This window comes from Cynocephalus volans, chromosome 8, assembly GCF_027409185.1.
Source record: "Cynocephalus volans isolate mCynVol1 chromosome 8, mCynVol1.pri, whole genome shotgun sequence".
Taxonomy (NCBI): Eukaryota; Metazoa; Chordata; class Mammalia; order Dermoptera; family Cynocephalidae; genus Cynocephalus; species Cynocephalus volans.
In genome coordinates this window covers 37,920,554-37,939,456 of record NC_084467.1, presented here as the reverse complement: position 1 = coordinate 37,939,456, position 18,903 = coordinate 37,920,554, and the positions used below count along the sequence as shown (strand labels likewise).

At 46.4% G+C, this 18,903-nt stretch overlaps 1 protein-coding gene across 1 annotated transcript; it reads left to right on the top strand.

The window, feature by feature from the left end:
• Nucleotides 1-222: 222 nt before the first annotated feature.
• LRRC41 (leucine rich repeat containing 41) lies at nucleotides 223-18,829 on the top strand. Its single transcript, XM_063105474.1, has 10 exons — nucleotides 223-457; nucleotides 4,428-4,514; nucleotides 5,185-5,255; nucleotides 11,567-12,704; nucleotides 15,691-15,951; nucleotides 16,535-16,699; nucleotides 16,799-16,897; nucleotides 17,605-17,727; nucleotides 17,962-18,037; nucleotides 18,121-18,829. The coding sequence occupies exons 1-10, from the start codon at nucleotides 259-261 to the stop codon at nucleotides 18,338-18,340; spliced, it is 2,439 nt and encodes an 812-aa protein (XP_062961544.1). The 5' UTR covers nucleotides 223-258; the 3' UTR covers nucleotides 18,341-18,829.
• Nucleotides 18,830-18,903: the final 74 nt, after the last annotated feature.

The window sequence follows — 18,903 nt, the reverse complement described above, 5'->3', positions numbered from 1 at the left end:
AGGGGTAGCTGGTATTTGCACCTGAGGAGGCTTTGCTAAGAAACATCTCCGTAGTCACGTCAGACCAAAATATATTGATCTAGGAGTTTATTTAAAATAGTAGTTTCTAAAAGACTTGAGAAGTTTGTTAATTTCTTCGATATTCCTTTAGCTTAGTTCCTGTTCTTACCCATATCGCTTATGGAGCTGTCCTATCTGCTGACCTTTTCAAGATGGCGGTCCGCGGGCGCCACTCTCGGGCTCGCGCACCTCCCCAAGATGGCGGCGCCCGAGGCCTGGCGCGCCCGGAGTTGCTGGTTCTGTGAGGTAGCGGCGGCAACGACCATGGAGGCCACGTCCCGGGAGGCGGCGCCAGCGAAGAGCTCGGCCTCGGGCCCCAGCGCTCCCCCCGCCCTGTTCGAGCTGTGCGGGCGGGCGGTGAGCGCCCATATGGGGGTTCTGGAGAGCGGGGTGTGGGGTAAGTCGTGGGGTGAGGGGCTACCTCTGGCAACGAGCTGGGGCGGCCCAGCGACCGGGGGGCGCGGGGGGCGAGGCCGGGAGGCCCAGGGCAAGGCCCAGCCCGGGGCAGTGGAAACCAGATCGTTGGGTCGGAGCATGAATTCTGTAACTGACAGGGCTGGACAGAATAAAGAAGAAGACCTAAAGGGCAGGTGGACCCACACCGCGGCCTGGCTGGGGGGCGCAGGGGGCGAGGCCAGGAGGCCCAGTCTGGGGCGAAGCAGGCAGGGCCCGGGCGACAGAGGTTGGACTGGAGGGCCGGAGCCATGGGCACCGAACTGACACTAGACTGGGCCGGGCTGGAGAGAATCGGATGTCGAACTGACGAGCGGGGATGGCCCGGCTGCCTGGGGCCAGGGGCCGCGGTTGGGAGGCCCGACCTAAGGCAAGGAGGCCCGGCCCGGGGCCACCTAACCTGACTGACGGACCGGGGCCTCTGGTATCTGCCTGCACACCACGAGTTCCGAGACTCCGGAGGCCAAGCCGATGGGCAGGGGTAGAACACCGGATTGGAGAGCCAGGGAATGGGGCCGAGGGAGAGGCCGAAAGGCTCGGGGCGCCGCGGCCTGACGGCCCAGGGCTGACGGGAGCGAACCGATGGCCGGGGCCTCGGGTGCCAAACTGACTGAGCCGACTGGCGGGGCGGTGGGCACCGGAGTCCACTCGGATCGGCCCGAGAGCGGGTGGAGGGGCCCCGGAGCGGCTCGGCAAGCGAGAGCGGCTCGAATGACTGAGAGGCGGGAAGGGGCCAAGGAGGCCCCAGGCGGGGCGACGGCCCCGGGACCCGAGACCGACGGGACGGAATGGGAGGGGGCGCGTCGCCGCTAAGAGGCCTTGGTACGAATAGGAGTGAAGAGGCCTCAGGCCTGAGGGCGGCCGGACCGACGGCCCGGGCCTCGGTGGAGGGCGACCCGGCTGTACAACGAAGGCGGGCGGCCCGGGGCGCCGGGGTGAGCGGCCGGGAAGAGCGAACCGACCAGTTGGGCTGGTGGGCCCTGGACTCTGGCGGGCAGAGTAACGGAGGAGAGAAGGCCTGCTGCCAGATGGTCATGAGGAGGCTGGGCAGTGGGGTGGGTACCGCCGGCCGCGGCCTGGCAGCTGATGAGGGAAACTCGGTCCGCGACGTGAAGACTGATAGTCGAGTGAAAGAGAGAAAGTGAGGGCCCCGCGAAGCAGGTCTGGCTGGACAGGGGAGAAGGGAGGCCTTGGGCCTGACGGACTGGTGGTGTGAGGGGGTGGGGTTCAGAGGCCTGGGCAGAAAGGTGAGGAGATCGCAGGCCAGGCCTGGGGGAGAGGGAGTGGCAAGAGAGGAGGCTCTGGGCCTTGGCAGGGTGGGGTGGGGGGACGTTCCAGTAGGAGGCCTCAGGGATGGTGGTGGCATCTTTGCCAGGAGGAAGGACCTGGTTAGGTCAGGAGTGAGGGCTTGAGGTCCCAGGTTGGGAGATTTCATGACACCATAAGGAGGTGGTTGTGGAGAAAAGGCATGGAGTTTGGGGGGTTGTGATTCCAGAATAAGCCTCAAGGCTGTGGAGAGTGGTCAAGGAGGCCCTTGGTGGTGGGAGTGGGGCACTGATACTGAAGAGGCCCAATTGTCTTCCTGTGGTGGGGGATGGGGAGAGACTGTTAGAAGTTCTCAGGCGTGGTGTGGGGAGGGGGACTGTGGAGGCCTGGTGCCAACAGCTGAGAAGGTCAGAGTGACCCATGAGGAATGAGAGAAAAGTCTCAATGGAGCTGAGGAGGGGGCTCAGAAGTCCTGGGGAATACGGAAGAAGGCAGAGAGGATCTGGCTGTGTCAGCCTGGAGTTTCTGGGATGCCAAACCTGGCTAGAAGGGGAGACGACTGGGGTGGAGATCCCAGTTGAGAAGAGGACGCATTAAAGGTGTAGGTCAGAAAAAAGCAAGAAAGAGCCTAGCTTAACAAGAATGGAGAAAGGAAGAGAGGAGTTTGTGGGTAATAGGAGATGAGAATTTCTATGGCTGTGAGAGAGGATAGCTAAACAGAGGGGTGCAGATTAGAGGGAAAGTGGTTAACGCTCTGGAGGAAATTCTGTGTTGCCTCTTCCCTCCAAAACAATCTTTTTTTTTTTTTTTTTTTTGGCGGCTGGCCAGTATGGGGATCCAAATGCTTGACCTTGGTGTTACCAACACGGCACTTTAACCAACTGATCAAAACCATCAATTGACAGTTTACTGAATCTCCTCCCCCCCACCCCCGGTTCTCCCTTCCTCTACCAATGCGGTACATACCACCACCATTATTACTGGTTGAGCCCACAGCCAGTTTGAGAGGAGACAGGGGAGGAAGAGTTGCTGTGGGCCTAGACCAAGTAAACAGTCACACAGAAAAAGCTGAATCAAGTAAGACCTTTTACTAGAAGAGCCAAGTAAGAGGCCCGCTAAGCATTGCTATATTGGAGGAAGGTTTCAGTGTGGGCTAACAGCCAGGAAAGGTTTCCTAGAGGAAGTGGACTAGCATTGCTTTGTGTAAGGAGTACTGGTGGAAAGGGGGGGAGTGAGTAGAGGCAGCAGAAAAGGGTACAGTGAGGAAACTTAAGTAGAATAAGGTGTGTTATACCTTGAATGCCAGGATATGGAGTTTGGACTTTATCTTGAATGTAGTAGAGAGCCTTTGAAGGGTTTTGAACAGGGAAATGTCATCACCAAGAGTACAGAGCAGAGAGACTGGCAAGAGACTGAGGTCAGGGAGAGTAGTTAGGCTATTGCAGTAGTCCAGATGAAAGGTGATGTGGCCTATATTAGTGTAATAGCATAGGGAATTAACATTTTCATTCAGTAGGCAAATTGAGTACTTATTATGTGCAAGGGATTATACTAGATTCTTGGAGATCAAGACTCAGTTATTACACAGGAAAGATAAAAGGAGATCCTGGAATAGAAGTTTTGGTATACACCAAGATTTTAGACTTATTCTTTTTTTTTTTTTTTTGTCTTTTTCATGACCAGCACTCAGCCAGTGAGTGCACCGGCCATTCCTATATAGGATCCGAACCCGCGGTGGGAGCGTCGCTGCGCTCCCAGCGCCGCACTCTCCCGAGTGCGCCACGAGGTCGGCCCTAGACTTATTCTTGATAGGACAGAGATGCTATTGACAGGATAATAATAGCCAACATTTAGTGAGTTCATCTTGGCCAGGCATTGTCTTAGATTACAAGCGTGATCTCCTTTAATATTCATAGTATACTATAATGCCACCATACTATAATGCCTCTCAGAACTAGAGAAGTTGGCAAGAGCAGGTTTTGTTTTTAAGATATACTGAATTTAGCGTATAGAGACTAATTGTCTCTATTCTTCATAGGAAAGTACTAGTTCAGAGTATAGCGGTGGCCCAAAGGATAGAAGTGGTCAATATAGAAGAATGAGAAGGGAATTCAGAAAAGGCTTAATAAAGAGCATGTGATACTTGAATGATGAGTAGTTGATATGGTGAAAGTGGCAAGGACATTCCTGTTGGAGAGAACAGCATGGCAAAGGCACAGAGGCAGAAAGCAGCGTAATATGTTAGGTAAATGAAATAAGTAGTTTAGTGTGACAGAAGTATAAGAGGCAGAGCAGGGAGCTGAAGTTAGTAGGGCAGATTATGAAGGACCTTTTATTATACACGTTCAGTGGGACTTTTTAATGCAGAATGGCTCTTTATGCTTGGACCAAAGTGAACTGACCAGCTCCTAAATGAACATATCACTTTATTTTGTGGGATTATCTCACCCTTGCCCTTGAAATTCCAGTTGCCAACTGAGTGGCTAAAGATAAATAGACTAGAGTTTGGAGTAGATTAGGTTAGCTTCTATAGATTGTATTTGGCAAATAAGAAGTCTGCCCCTCCATCTTCCTTTCCAAATGGATAAATAATGCTCGGAACCCTGGGGGGTGGGGGGGAAGTAAACTTTGTGTTTTGGTTTTTGTAGCCCTCCCAGGCCCAATACTTCAAAGCATCTTACCTCTGCTCAATATATATTACTTGGAGAGGATTGAGGAAACTGCCCTCAAGAAAGGTGAGTATCTGTCTGTTCCTTTCTCAGTCAGTGATTGTGAGCAAGACACCATGATGTTCTTCAGGTAGATATTACACACAATACCTGCATAGAACTTCATGCTTTTCAAAAGTACCCTCACACCTACTTTCTTACCTGATTCCTCACAGTGTCCCGTGAAACACAAAACAAGTAGATGATCCCCATTATACTGACGAAAGTGAGACACAGGCATACCACAATTAATAGCAAAGCCACATCTAGAATCCAGATCTTCTGAATCTTAATCTTTCTATTTTACCAAGCTGTCTCCCCTCACTGGACATATCTGTTTACTGCTAACATTTTTTTCAACCCAGACAGTGCCAAGCACTGTCCTAGGCACTTTACCTAGAAAAACTAATTTAATCCTTTCAACAACCTTATGAAATAGCTATTATTAATTACATTTTACAGATGAGGAAACTGAGGTACAGAGAAATTAAGTAACTTGCCCAAGATCACACAGCTAGAGTGGAGTTTGCTGATATTCAAACCCAGGCAATCTATCTTTAGAGCCTCTTAACCACTTAGCTTCTTAAACACTCTGCCATATTGCTTTTGTGAACCCAGAGAACAGCATGAAAGGCTGATGTACTTCACTCATAATGGCCAGTAAGCAGCCAAGTAAGTGTGATATTTCTTTCTACAGGCCTCTCCACTCAGGCCATCTGGCGCCGACTCTGGGATGAACTGATGAAGACAAGGCCTTCCAGTTTGGAAGTAAGTTGAGGTACCAGGTAGAACACTGCCCTAATTTTGCACAGTGAAAGCTGGAATAGCACACAAATACAAGCTGGGTACTGGTAAAGTGCAGGAGCAGGGATGGAATGGAGTTGGGAGGAGGCTCCCAATGGCTTGTCACAAGGTTCTGGCCCGTTTGGCATTTGTCACTGACTTGCTTGCTCACCATGTTTGCAGGGGGCACAAAACAGGGAAGTGTAGTGATCACAATGAATGGCAGAGCCAGGATTCCTAAGTTCTTGACAGGGTTGGCACAATGGTCAAATCTAACAAAATGAAATTTAACAGAATGAATCAACTCTTCCCTGAATCTAAAAAATTCCAATTGCATGGCCTCAGGGTAAGGGGTGGAGGAATCTGGCTTAGCAGCAGTTTGTATAAAAAAGATTGAGGTTTAGTTGACAGTGCACTGAAGCCATTCATAATGACTGTACCCTGAACTGTGTGAACTAATGCAAATATAATATAGGCTGAAGGACAAGTGGGATGATAGTCCTGCCTGGCACTGCAGTGGTCAGGCTACTCCTGGAGTATGGAGAGAGAAGTCAAAGCCACAACATGTGAGTCACATTTGGAAGACTGGAGATGTTTTTCCCGAAAAAGAGAAGACTTGGGAAACATGAACTATCTTGAAATATATTAATGGTTGTCACATGAAAGAGGGATTAATAAACTTGGTCTGGGTAGAAGCTAACAGAGGATACATTTTTGCAAAACTGAAGGTAAAACTTTTAAATTCTGAGCTTATGGGTGATGAAACAAGCTAATTCCAGAGGTAATAAGCTTTCAGTCAGTGAGTGTTCAAATATAGTCTGGATAACTACTTGACGTGGGAGTGTTATACAGGAAATTCAGCATTGTAAAAGGGGTTGGACAAGATGAAGTTTAGGGCTCCTTTTAGCCCTGAGATTCTGTTATTCACTGATTCAGATATAGATCACTGGAGCTCTCATTTAAGCAGAATTTCTTTTGCTGCTCCATAATTAGGTGTCAGGACAGATTTAGTTCAATAAACATTTACTAAAACCTACCATGTACCTGATCTTATGCTAGATATTGGAAGTACAGACACAGTTCCTAATCTTGAGGTCCTATCAATTTAATGGGGAAACATAAGAACAAATAGATCACATATGATAGGATAAGTGGTGTAATAGAGGGTAGCAAGGAGGCTGAGGGAGAAGGGAGCAAGAAAGTCTTTACTAGGAAGTAGTAGTTGAAGTGAGCTTTATATGGTTAATGAGGCCAAATGACAAAAAAATAAATTAAAAAAGCTAGTAACAGGAATTGGAGATTTAATTTTTGGAGATGCACTGGGTTCACTGGGTTCAGTAACAATCAGCCCCATATCTTTCAGCTTTTCTACTTCCAGATCTGGACTACAACCCTTGAAGTTCAGGATGAGGACACTGAGGCCCAACAAAATCTCAGATTCTAGGCCTTATGAGGAAGAGAAGTGAATACAAGAATATTAGAAAACAGTTACGGCTTTCTGCCATCTTTAAAGAAACATCAGGTTCACTTTGTCCCAGTTTTTCACAGGTAGTGTGGTTGATCAGCAGGTAATGAAGATTGTAATATCTCTCTTAGACAGAACTTTCTTTTTCCAACAGTACCTCAAGCTTCCTGTAAAAGAATGTTTGTTATCCTGTCTTATTGGCTCAGAGCACTTCAGAACATTTAGGAGGCTCCAGGCTTTGTGGCCCAACAGTCCCTTAAGCAGAGGTCCAGACTTGGAGCATATCCATTCCAGAGGGTGTCTTCTGCTTCCCACTTTTGCACACAACAGTAACCTTCACCTCATAATTCAAAGCCACTTGTTGAGTGCCTGCTCAGTTCCAGGCAATATGCTAGTTTCTAGGGATACAATGGTGAGAAAGATAGATGCAGACTTTGACTGCTTATAAAGCAATAGTATTTAAAACTGTGTAGTACTGGTGTATATAAAGAGATCTGTAGAATAGATCAGATACTCTGGAGACAAAGCATTGGGGAAATGAAGCATTATTCAATAAATTGTTCTCTAGCAATTGGTTAACCATTTGGAAAAAAAAACGTTACAGGCTCACTTTATAATATGCGCAATAATTTCTATATAGATTAAAGATTAAATTGTAAAAAGTAAAAGCACAAAACAACTAAAAAAGAATAAAGGTGATTGGATATTTAATCTCAGGATGGAGAGAGTGCTAATTATCAAATGGGCAGAAGCAAGAAGGAAAATATGGGCATATTTAACCATATAAAATGCCAACACCATAAACAAATTTTAAAAGGTAAATAAACTGAGAAAAAACATTCGCAACAATATTTGCAAAACAAAGAGGTATAGAGAATAAGAAAAAGATGAACATCCCAGTAGAATAAAATGAGTAAAGATTTGGACAAGTCACAAAGTATACAAAAATCTCCAGTAAAGTGAAAACTGTTCAATCTCATTAATGATAAAAATGGGAAAGTAAAATTTTACCTCTTAAATTAGTAAAGTCTTGTTTTGATTGGGTTTTTGTCTTAAAAAGTAATACCTAGGGTTGGCCAGGGGTAAGTGAAGCTTGCATTTTAATATGCTATTGGTGGGAACAGAAATTGTTTTAACTTTCTTGGTGGGCAATCTGGTGATAACTTGTCAAGAGTTTTTAAAATTTTCAAATTTTAGGGAAAAAACACAAACCTGTCAAAAATGCTTCATGGTCCTCTTCTCTCCACCTTACTCCATTCTTAATTCTGCATTTTGGCTTAAATATAAACAGAAGTGTACCTTTTATAATAATGATAACAATAAAGTTGAGTAAAATATTCAAATGTTTAGCTAGAAATTCTTCTTAAAATTTAAAGTATATAAAAATTGAGGGACTGGCCAGTTAGCTCTGTTGGTTAGAGCACAGTGTTATAACACCAATGTCAAGGGTTCAGGTCCCCATAATGGCTAGCCACCAAAAAAAAAAAAAAAAAAAGATCAAAACCCAAAAAATAAATAAATAAAAATTGAACCAAGTGTAGAACCATCAGGTATCTCCACTAACTTTGGCACCAATATGGTGACCTCCCCGGAGCGGAGGACCACCAGGTTGTATAAGGAGGGTGAATCAGCCTAGGTTGGAAATGGAGGTCAAAACTCCTGATCAGTAATGAGATTGTGCCTGTGAATAGCCACTGCACTCCATCCTGGGCAACATAGCGAGACCCCATCTCTAAATAGATAAATTAAACTAAAATTGAGATACTGAAGAAGATTTAGTTCCAGATGGTCATTATAGCAAAGTTTAATATCAGAAGGCTAGAAGCAATTTAAATATTCAATAATACAGGAATTATTAAATATACCTCCATATTTTCAAAATAATAAAATCATATTTAAAAATATGTAAATATAAGGTAGTATAATGTTTTAAAAGCCCAGCATTTGAAATTGTTCAGAACTGTCTCAGTGTTGTAAAACTATATAGCTATTCACATATACATAAATATTCCGTAGTTGGTTTACACTTGATTTTGGGTTTGCTTCTTTATTTTTCCACAAATAATTTCTGTTATCAGAAAAACAATGGACAATACATAGTTTGCGAACATTTGCTGGCTTTAAAAACTTAGTACAACATTTATGGTTAGAGCATGGTGCTGATATCACCAATGTCCAGGGTTCAATCCCTGTATCGGCCAGCCACAAAAGAAAAAAATATGTATACACACACACACACTTGTGTGTGTGTGTGTGTGTGTGTGTATTTATTTATTTATTTATTTATTTATTTTTTTTTTTTAAACTCTCCCTAGTTTGTACACACATTTCCTCTCCCACCAGGGCCTGAGCTGCCAACCCATTAAGGATGGTTCAAAGATTGTGTTGGTGGGCAAAAGTCACTTCACCTCATTGGCAGTGCATTTCCCTTACCCTCACCCAAAAGAATGTATTTAAATCACTTTGCATTGTCTGGGATACAGTGTACAAGTCCACAAAATGTGGCTTGAATTTGACCTCTCAGGTATTTTTCAGCTTTAATGTTTTAGACTAGATTCTTCTGAAAGGTGATAATGAAATAAAATGAAGTGAACTACTCTCTGCTCAAGCATTAATTTGTGAGAAAGAAGCCATTGAGATAGCTGTCATAACTAACTTTACATATTCATTTAACCTTCACAACAACCCTATGATGTTGATATAGTTATGTTTTTCACTTTACAGATGATGAAACTGAGGCAAAAAGAGGTGAAATGACTTGCCTAACGTTAGTTAGTGAATGGCACGCCCAGGAGTCAAGTTGAAGCAGTCTGGCTCTGGAGTTTATGTTCCTGATCACTATGTCTTACTGTTCACTGGCAGCATGTCTAGGGTGTTCCAACTTCAAATACTCTCTCCCACTGTCTTCATCAACCATCAATATGTCTGAAAAGGTCCAGTATTTAGTTCTCTAATCTACATGCCTTTAATGGCCAGAAACAGCTACAATATCTTGGTTCACATCTTCATTCAGATTTTAGTCCCGCTTCTTATAACAGCCATCTGACTGTCTTCCTTGTGAAGTTCAAGCCTTGCTATGGTTACCTGCAAGTGTTTTTGAAGACTGTGGGTGTGAGCCAGCAAATCTTTAGGAAAGGTGCCAGAATGAGGTATGACCTGAAAGACTCATAAAGTACCCTCTCTGCCTCCACTCCAAGATGAGCAGAGATTTGGTTGCCAGGTATTCTTTTCTGCTCCCCTAATGCACTACTGCTGGTGAGCAGGGCCCTTCTTAGTTGCTGCCATGCAGTTAGCTCAAGCATGAAGTCATTCCTAATTATTACCACAGCAGGCAGAGTTGGCAAATAGCTAAAGCAAAGGGAATGACAACTTTTGCCTGAGGACAGTAGGGGCCTAGCTCCTACTAACAACTGAGGGTCACTCTGGTATGGAGGAATGCATGGAGGCAGGGTAAGGACCAAAGAGAAGTGTCCTCTAGTCTTAAGGAACCTCAGACTCTCACTGTCTTTGCTTCAGGTTACATAAGCACCCTGCTTAAAAGGCTCTACCTCAATCAAGTCCATTTCATGTAGCCCATGTAGGCTAATTATTATCATTAGCAGCAGCAGTAGTAATATCTGCTTTGTATTTTACAGTTTATAAAATGCTTTAACTTGCATTTTCATTTGGTCTTTGCAGCAATCCTGCAGAGCAAGTATTGTTATCCACATTTTACAGATTAAGAAAGAGGTTCAGAGAGTTCCAGAGTAGAGTGGCAGAGCTGGGACCTATATTGAAGTCAGCAGGCTTCCACCTTAGGAAAGGATAAGGACTTGGGGATGGTCTTAAATTAGAAACTGTGTGACCTGATACCTGTCTTCATTTCAGTGTGCCCTTTTGAGTTAGGTAGCAGTAATTCCTAACCTATGATCTACATCAGAATCATCTTGGGGAGGTTTTAAAAAGTATAGATGCCTGGACCTTACTTCAGATGTAACATAGTCCCCAAGTCTGGGTACCTGGCATATGAATTTTGAAAAAATGTAAAGCACCATGGGAAATTCTGATGTACACCAAAGGTTGAAAATCACTTGCATTCAGAGATCTACTAAACTTATCAGAAGAGTCTGATGAAGTCCCATATCCATCAAAGCACTGTTGCCTTGGAGAAAACAAATCTAAGATTTGGTTCCCGCTGCCTAGGAATTTCTGATTTGATTGGGATAAGACATGAACACAGGTAAAGAGACTCAACACCATGAGACAGTGTACCAACACCTTAGACTTAGTTGTCAGAGGAGTCAGCCTTAAAGAATGACAATGTAATCAAAATAGTGCTTTACAAAGATGAATTCAGTAGGCTTGTACAAAGTAGTTTGGGAAGGGGAAAAGGGGACAGGGACAGCAAACAGCAAACTAATGAAATGGTCAGATGTGAGGTGACAAGGGACTGAACAAAGGTGGTGGTGGTAAAAATGAAAGATTGGGATCAGATTCTAGAAACAAACATAGAAGAATTTACAAGAGTAAGTGACTGTTTCAGTTGTGAGAGACACTATAGCAAAAGAATGGTCTCTGTAACCAGATATCCTGCATTTAAATCTTGATTTCTACTGCTTACCTCTGACCACAGGTGATAAAACCTTTCTGTGCCTGCTTTCTTAATTGTAAAATGAGGGTAATAGTAATGCATAATTCAAAGGTGAGAATTAAATGAATTTGTACAAATTATTTAGAATGTTGCCTGGCTCAGTAAATACTAGTTTGCTATTAGAAGGGAGTTAACTGGGATGGTAGTTTCATGAATAGCACTCTTAGTATCATGGCTGTCTGGCATGTTCTCTGCTTTCAGAGCGTGACCTGTTGGCGAGCCAAGTTTATGGAAGCCTTTTTTTCCCATGTTCTACGTGGGACCATTGATGTGTCATCTGACAGGCGTCTTTGTGACCAGCGCTTCTCGCCTCTTCTGCATAGCTCGCGCCATGTCCGGCAGCTCACCATCTGCAACATGCTGCAGGGTGCAACTGAACTGGTGGCTGAGCCTAACCGCAGGGTTCTGGAGACCTTGGCCAGTTCCCTGCACACCCTCAAGTTCCGCCACCTGCTGTTCTCTGATGTGGCTGCTCAGCAGTCACTTCAACAGCTATTGCATCAGCTCATTCACCATGGGGCTGTCAGCCAAGTATCGCTGTACTCCTGGCCTGTGCCTGAGTCAGCTCTTTTCATCCTCATCCTCACGATGAGTGCTGGCTTCTGGCAGCCAGGCCCTGGTGGCCTGCCCTGCCGCCTCTGTGGAGAGGCCTCCCGAGGCCGGGCCCCATCCCGAGATGAAGGGTCCCTCTTGTTGGGCTCACGCCGGCCTCGCCGAGATGCTGCTGAGCGATGTGCTGCAGCCCTGATGGCTACCCGGCGGAAGAGTGAAGCCAAGCAGATGCCCAGAGCTGCACCTGCCACCAGGGTAACACGCCGGAGTACACAGGAGAGCATGACAGCAGGCGGGACAGACCCTAAGAGAGAGCTGCACCCTCCAGCCACCTCCCATGAGGCTCCTGGCACCAAGCGGCCACCCTCTGCTCCAGCCACCACCTCCTCTGCCTCCTCTTCCACATCCTCATCCAAAAGGGCTCCAGCGAGCTCAGCCCCACAGCCTAAGCCCCTAAAGCGTTTCAAGCGAGCTGCAGGGAAGAAGGGTGCTCGCACCCGTCAGGGTTCTGGTGCAGAGTCTGAAGACCTATATGACTTTGTTTTTATTGTGGCTGGTGAAAAGGAGGATGGTGAAGAGATGGAGATCGGGGAAGTGGCTTGTGGAGCTTTGGATGGATCAGATCCCAGCTGCCTGGGGCTTCCAGCACTGGAGGCTTCCCAACGATTCCGCAGCATCTCCACCTTGGAGCTATTCACAGTTCCACTCTCCACGGAGGCAGCTCTGACACTATGCCACCTGCTGAGCTCCTGGGTGTCTCTGGAGAGCCTCACACTCTCCTACAATGGTGAGCTACCTAGAAAGGCAGGGGTTAGCTTGGATCTCCCAGCAGCACCAGCTGTGCATCTAATCCTGAGCGGGAAAATTGGGTGTATGTTCTGGAAGCTGGAGATGTGGCCACATGTGCCTCATGGGGGTTAGGGGGCAGAAGGCACACACAAAAATAGTGGCAGATTGTCAGTGCTATGAGATGAGGTCTGTAGGCTCGATTCATTGTTGAAAGCAGAGGTTCCTGAGGGGCTGGAATCAGAAGAATGAGTACCTTTTAGATATGGGAGGCAAGGTGGGGGCAGTATAGTATATGCAGACCCAGCCAGGGCTAGGATTGTATTCCACCAGTATCAAAGCAGCTGTCCAGACAGGTGTGGGACAATTTTTTTTTTTATCAGACTAGCAACCTGCAAGGCAGATCTCAGTTCTTTCCTACCTGCATGTGCCCAGCTAGCAAAACTTTGGCTAAATCTAGTAATATGCCTAAGTTGCTGAGCACTGCTAGAGAAAATACACAATTGTACAGACTGTTACTATACATTCATGGTCACCAACTTCATAAGAACGCTCATTGTGTTTGAAACATCAGCTCCCATTCACACATGAATCCCTTCAACTTATTGTTAACCTACAAACCCTCCAATATCTGTACTCATCTTTTCCTCCTTCACTGCAATGGAAGAGATTGCCGTCGTAACACTAATTCTTCCATATGTGCTCTGGATCCATACCTCCCACCTTAGGGAAGCTTGTTTCTCAAATGCTTTAGTAATAACTTTCATATACTGCTTAATATGTGTCTGAGATATTTTAAGTATTCTCAATGTTAACTAATTTAATCCTTAAACAGCTCTATAATGTCAAGTGACTTGCCTGGGATAACCTAGCTAGTAAATTGTAGAGCCAGGACACTCAAACCGAGGCCACTTGACTTCAGAATCCATGCTTTTAAACCACTAATTACACTGCTTCTCTTCACTGTCTCTCTCCTAACATTTAAACATTAAATCAGGTCTCCACCAAAAACTACCACCACCTCCCTGTATCCCATGTTAACTGTCGTATTCTCTCCTGCTCTTCACAGCTTATTCATCAGTACTATCTCCACTTCTCACTCATAGCCCACTCTAGCCTCTCTTGTACCACTATCACTGCACTGAGAACCCAGGTCACCAACATCCTCCTTGTTACTAGATCCAATGTATACTTTTTGGTCTTCATCTTATATCAACTCTTGCCAGCATTTGCTGCTATTAATCATTATCTTTGTGAAATTTCCACTACCCCAGAAATCTTGTGACTTTTTTCTCTTCCTCCTCTGGACATTATCTCTTAATGTTCAGAGTTCTCAGAGTGCTCTCACTTTACACTCTACTTTTACGCTTCTTGGACAGTTTGACCTATTCCTGTGGCTTCAAAGGCCAAATATGCTAAAGAGTCCATTCTATGACATTAGCCCAGATCTTTCTCCTGAATTTCCAAAACCATTTATCCAGCTGTCTTCTAGACATCAACTGGATCCATCATTCCAACAGTTCCTCCTGACCCCATACTCTTGCCATACAATCCATTGTCTGTACTGCAGCCCAAGCATTCTTTCAAAACTGCAGATCTGACCCTGTCATTCATTCAAAAACCTGTCAGTGGCTTATACCATACTTCTTAATTTTACTTACAGGGTCATCTGGGTTTTCACCCCCCTGCTTACCTCTATAGTCATATCCTGAACACTTCCTCCCCTCACCCCCACTACTTTATACATTGGCCATATTGAATTTTTCACTCCTAAGAACCTGCCACTTTTTCTCCTTCGGCCCTCTACATATGCCAAGTTCCCTCTGCCACAATCAGTCTTCTCTTAGCCTGTCTCCTTTACAAGTATACTTTAAAAGGTCCATGGAGAGGGCTGGCCAGTTGCTCAGTGGTTAGAGCATGGTGCTGATAACATCAAGGTTCCATCCCTGTACCAGCCAGCTGCCAAAAAAGAAAAAAAAAAAAGTTCATGGAAAGATTTGTATTATCTTTTAATTTTATTTTTCCACAAACTTTGAAGTACCCGCATATACTCTTTAGGACTCAGCTGGAAAGCCTTTACTGATGTAAGCTGGACTAGGCTTTAGGTACTCATACTTTATATGTACTTCATTAGTTCCCTTCATGTTTTTATGAGGCCTTATGTGCTGCTCTCTGGTTTCCAACAAAAACCCTGGTATTTAGTAGACACTGGGTAGTTTAGTTGAATGAATCAGTAGCCTGCACAATCCAAGAAGAGATGAGGGAAGGAGTGGGTTCCAAGGAATTATTTGCTTGTGGCATTAGCAACTGCCCTAACCTTTCTGGATCCTACTCCATTGTGAGATTTGAGTATCTTTTTCTGCCCCTTTCTCATCCAATGAATCTTCTAAAGTATTCCTTAATGGGCCGTTATCACTCTCCTACTAAGTTCTCAGGTGCTCCCCATGACCTGTAGGAGATTAAACCAATCTCTTTAGCCTAGTTTTCAGGATCTTTCAAAATGTGGGTTCTACTGCCCTGCCCTCTAGAGCTGTTTCCTGAGTCCCCATCTAGCCAGACAAGCCTCCCACTCAGGCCTTGTATTCTCCTAGCTGTAACCCTTAACTGTGTCTTCTCCCTCTGTCCAAAATTCTCCTTCAAGGCCCAGCTCCTTCAGGAAACTAGTCCTCAGAACCCCTAAGTCCAGAGAGCTCTGCTGTTCTCTGGGCCTGTCATTCAGCTGGTAGCCACATGCTGCCCCACCACATCGTATCTTCTACTTTGTAACTCTGCCTTAACTGATGTTCCTTGAGGGCATGGCCCAATACAGTGGCCTCAGTTTGCTCAATCTACCTGAAGAAAAAGCAAGACATGGATGAGTAGTTGAGACAAAATCTGATCCAAAGCTTGAGATTTGGTAATAATCAGTAGAAATATTTGGAGTTGTCTCTGAATGTTACCCTCACTGACACTCCCACATGACCCTAACTTAATCTTTCCTGCCATAGGCCTGGGTTCTAACATCTTCCGCCTGCTGGACAGCCTGCGGGCATTGTCAGGCCAGGCTGGATGCCGCCTCCGTGCTCTGCATCTCAGCGACTTGTTCTCACCACTGCCCATCCTGGAGCTGACACGTGCCATCGTGCGAGCCCTACCCCTGTTGCGGGTCCTCTCTATTCGTGTCGACCACCCAAGCCAGCGGGACAACCCTGCTGGGCCAGGGAATGCAGGGCCCCCTAGCCACATAATTGGGGATGAGGAGATACCAGGTGAAGCACTGCGTGTGCGTGTGCGTGCATGTGTGTATGTCCACACAAATGTGGAGGTGCATTTGTGTGGAGAAGTGGGAAGGACTTCCAATCCAGGTCTGCTACCACTTATTCCTGGCTTTTCAGGAATCTGCTCCCCTTTTAGAGCCTGCCATTCTTTAAGATAACCATGGGTTGGACAGGGTCCAGACCATCATAAGCTCAGCTGAGTGACCATGGCAGCTTAGTCAGCAAAAGAGGGGTCCAAACCAAGAACAGAACGGACCTTAGACAGGATTAGGTCCCCTTGCTGTATGTTCCTTTAGTTCCTGCGTGTCTCCTTTCCTACCATTCTGCATACTCTATATTTGCTTATATTTGAGTAGTCTTGTCTCCCTGGACTGAAACCTCTATAAGGGTAAGGACCAAGTCTCATATTTAGTACTCTATTCCAAGAACCTAACACAGTATCTGACATATAGTAGGCACTCAAGGACAAGTGAATGAATAAATTTTTAGTGAACCCCTTAAGGACAGGATAAGACCTGCTATGGGCATGAGGTAGAGATGGCCAGCTGGAATCCTCTCTCCCTACCTCATCCAGAAAACTGCCTGGAGCAGTTGGAGATGGGATTTCCACGGGGAGCCCAGCCAGCCCCACTGCTCTGCTCTGTACTGAAGGCCTCAGGTTCTCTGCAGCAGTTGTCTCTGGATAGCGCCACCTTTGCCTCTCCCCAGGATTTTGGGCTTGTGTTGCAGACACTCAAAGGTAGGACCCAGCCAGAACGGTGAAAGGGAGGAGGCTAGGTGGGTACTTAGCATTGTTCTCTGGGAAAGCTAAGGCCCATGGCCTCTGCCTCCTATCCAGAATACAACCTAGCCCTGAAGAGGCTGAGCTTCCATGACATGAATTTGGCTGACTGTCAGAGCGAGGTGCTCTTTTTGCTACAGAATCTGACTCTTCAAGGTAAGTTCCTCCTCCAGAACCTGTCCTGAGTCATAACTGAGCAAACCACTGTTCCTTTCCTGGCCTTGAGTCTTCATTTAAAATGAATATAGAGCCTGCATGACCTTCCTTCTGAAAGTCCCAAACGCAGTCGCCCTACTACACATGGGAAACTACTCACATTTATTTTACTTTATTTTTGTCGTTTTTGTGACCGGTACTCAGCCAGTGAGTGCACCGGTCATTCCTATATAGGATCTGAACCTGCGGTGGGAGCGTCACCGTGCTCCCAGCGCCGCACTCTACCGAGTGCGCCGCGGGCTTGGCCCAAACTACTCACGTTTAGAGTGCCTCACCAAAGTTTTTACCTTTCAGGGGCTGACAAAAATGGAGTGGTGGGGAGAAATAAACGTGCTGTGCCAGGCTCCCCTCACAGACTTGCCTCTAATCCCCCTCCCCCGCCCCCAAGGAGGGTGGTCAGTGGATAGAGAGGGAAAGAAGGAAGTAAATGGAGAATTGTTCACATAGAACCTTCTTGAAGTGAACATTCAGGATCTCTGGTTTGAATCCTGCTTTAGTTCCAGGATTGCTTGGGGTCATGGACAAATTCTTTTTTCTTTCTGGGCCTCTATAAATTGTCACACCCCCTGCTAGGGCCACCTGGAGCAGAGGGGCAGCACCAGTCCTAATGCAGCCATTAGATTTTAATCCACTTTCTCTCTTGACAGAGATTACCTTCTCCTTCTGCCGTCTGTTTGAGAAGCGCCCAGCCCAATTTCTGCCTGAGATGGTTGCTGCTATGAAGGGCAACTCCACACTGAAGGGCCTTCGGCTGCCAGGGAACCGCCTGGGTGGGGGCTGAACTCTGGAAAGGGAGAGGGGAAGGGGCCAGGCCTTTGAGCTGGAAACACACTGGGTGGAAGGAATGTTCCTCTGCACTGGGAACATGGGGATTGCAATATAAATATTTATGTGCTGGGGCTTCAAGAACTGGCAGGGCTGAGCTTCTCCCCAGCCAGAGATGGGTTACGGTATGTTCCCTGTTCTTGGGTGGAGGTGACAGGCACTTCTCCCCTTCTCTCCAGGAAATGCTGGCCTGCTGGCCCTGGCGGATGTTTTCTCAGAGGATTCGTCCTCCTCTCTCTGTCAGCTGGACATCAGGTACATGGGGAGGGGGAGACAGGGATGGGGCTATACAGAGATTAGTTGCTTTCTAGATATCTAATCCATCTCACCCCTACCAGTTCCAACTGCATCAAGCCAGATGGGCTTCTGGAGTTCGCCAAGCGGCTGGAGCGCTGGGGCCGTGGAGCCTTTGGTCACCTGCGCCTCTTCCAAAACTGGCTGGACCAGGATGCAGTCACAGCCAGAGAAGCCATCCGGCGGCTCCGGGCCACCTGCCACGTGGTTAGCGACTCATGGGACTCATCCCAGGCCTTTGCAGATTATGTCAGCACCATGTGATGGGGCCCATACCTCATAGGCCCATGCTCAGTACCATCAGCTTGCAGGAGCTGAGGCATGGGCTGCCCAGAACCCCCAACCACCAAGTCTATCTTTCTTTCTCTTTCTGCAACCTTTTTTCTCTTTTTTCCTTCTTCCCTTGCACTGAGGTCCTGGAGGCCTTGATGGGGCCCAGTAAAGGCATTCCCACAGCTGGGTTCAGAGCCTTTGGGCCCCTTACTCAGTACCCTGGGAACTCTGGGCCAGGAGGTTACAGTGGTTATCACAGTCACTGAGGACAGTCCCCCACCCCCTGCCCTGGGGTTCCTGCCTTTCCTTCTCAAGCAGGTGGCCAGACTTTAGAAAAGTGTAGGAGTACCCACTACCAGGCCTCTTTCTTGCTGGGCTTACCATACTGCTCCCAGGCCTCAGTCCCTTTCATATCTTTATTCCTTTCTTTTTTTTAACCAAAAAAGTTTTTCTTATAAAATAAATTTTGGGCAAACATCATGCAGCCCTTCTTGATGATTTTTCTCTCAGAAAACAAAACTCAACAGGACGCTATGGGGCAGGGAGCCCCTTTT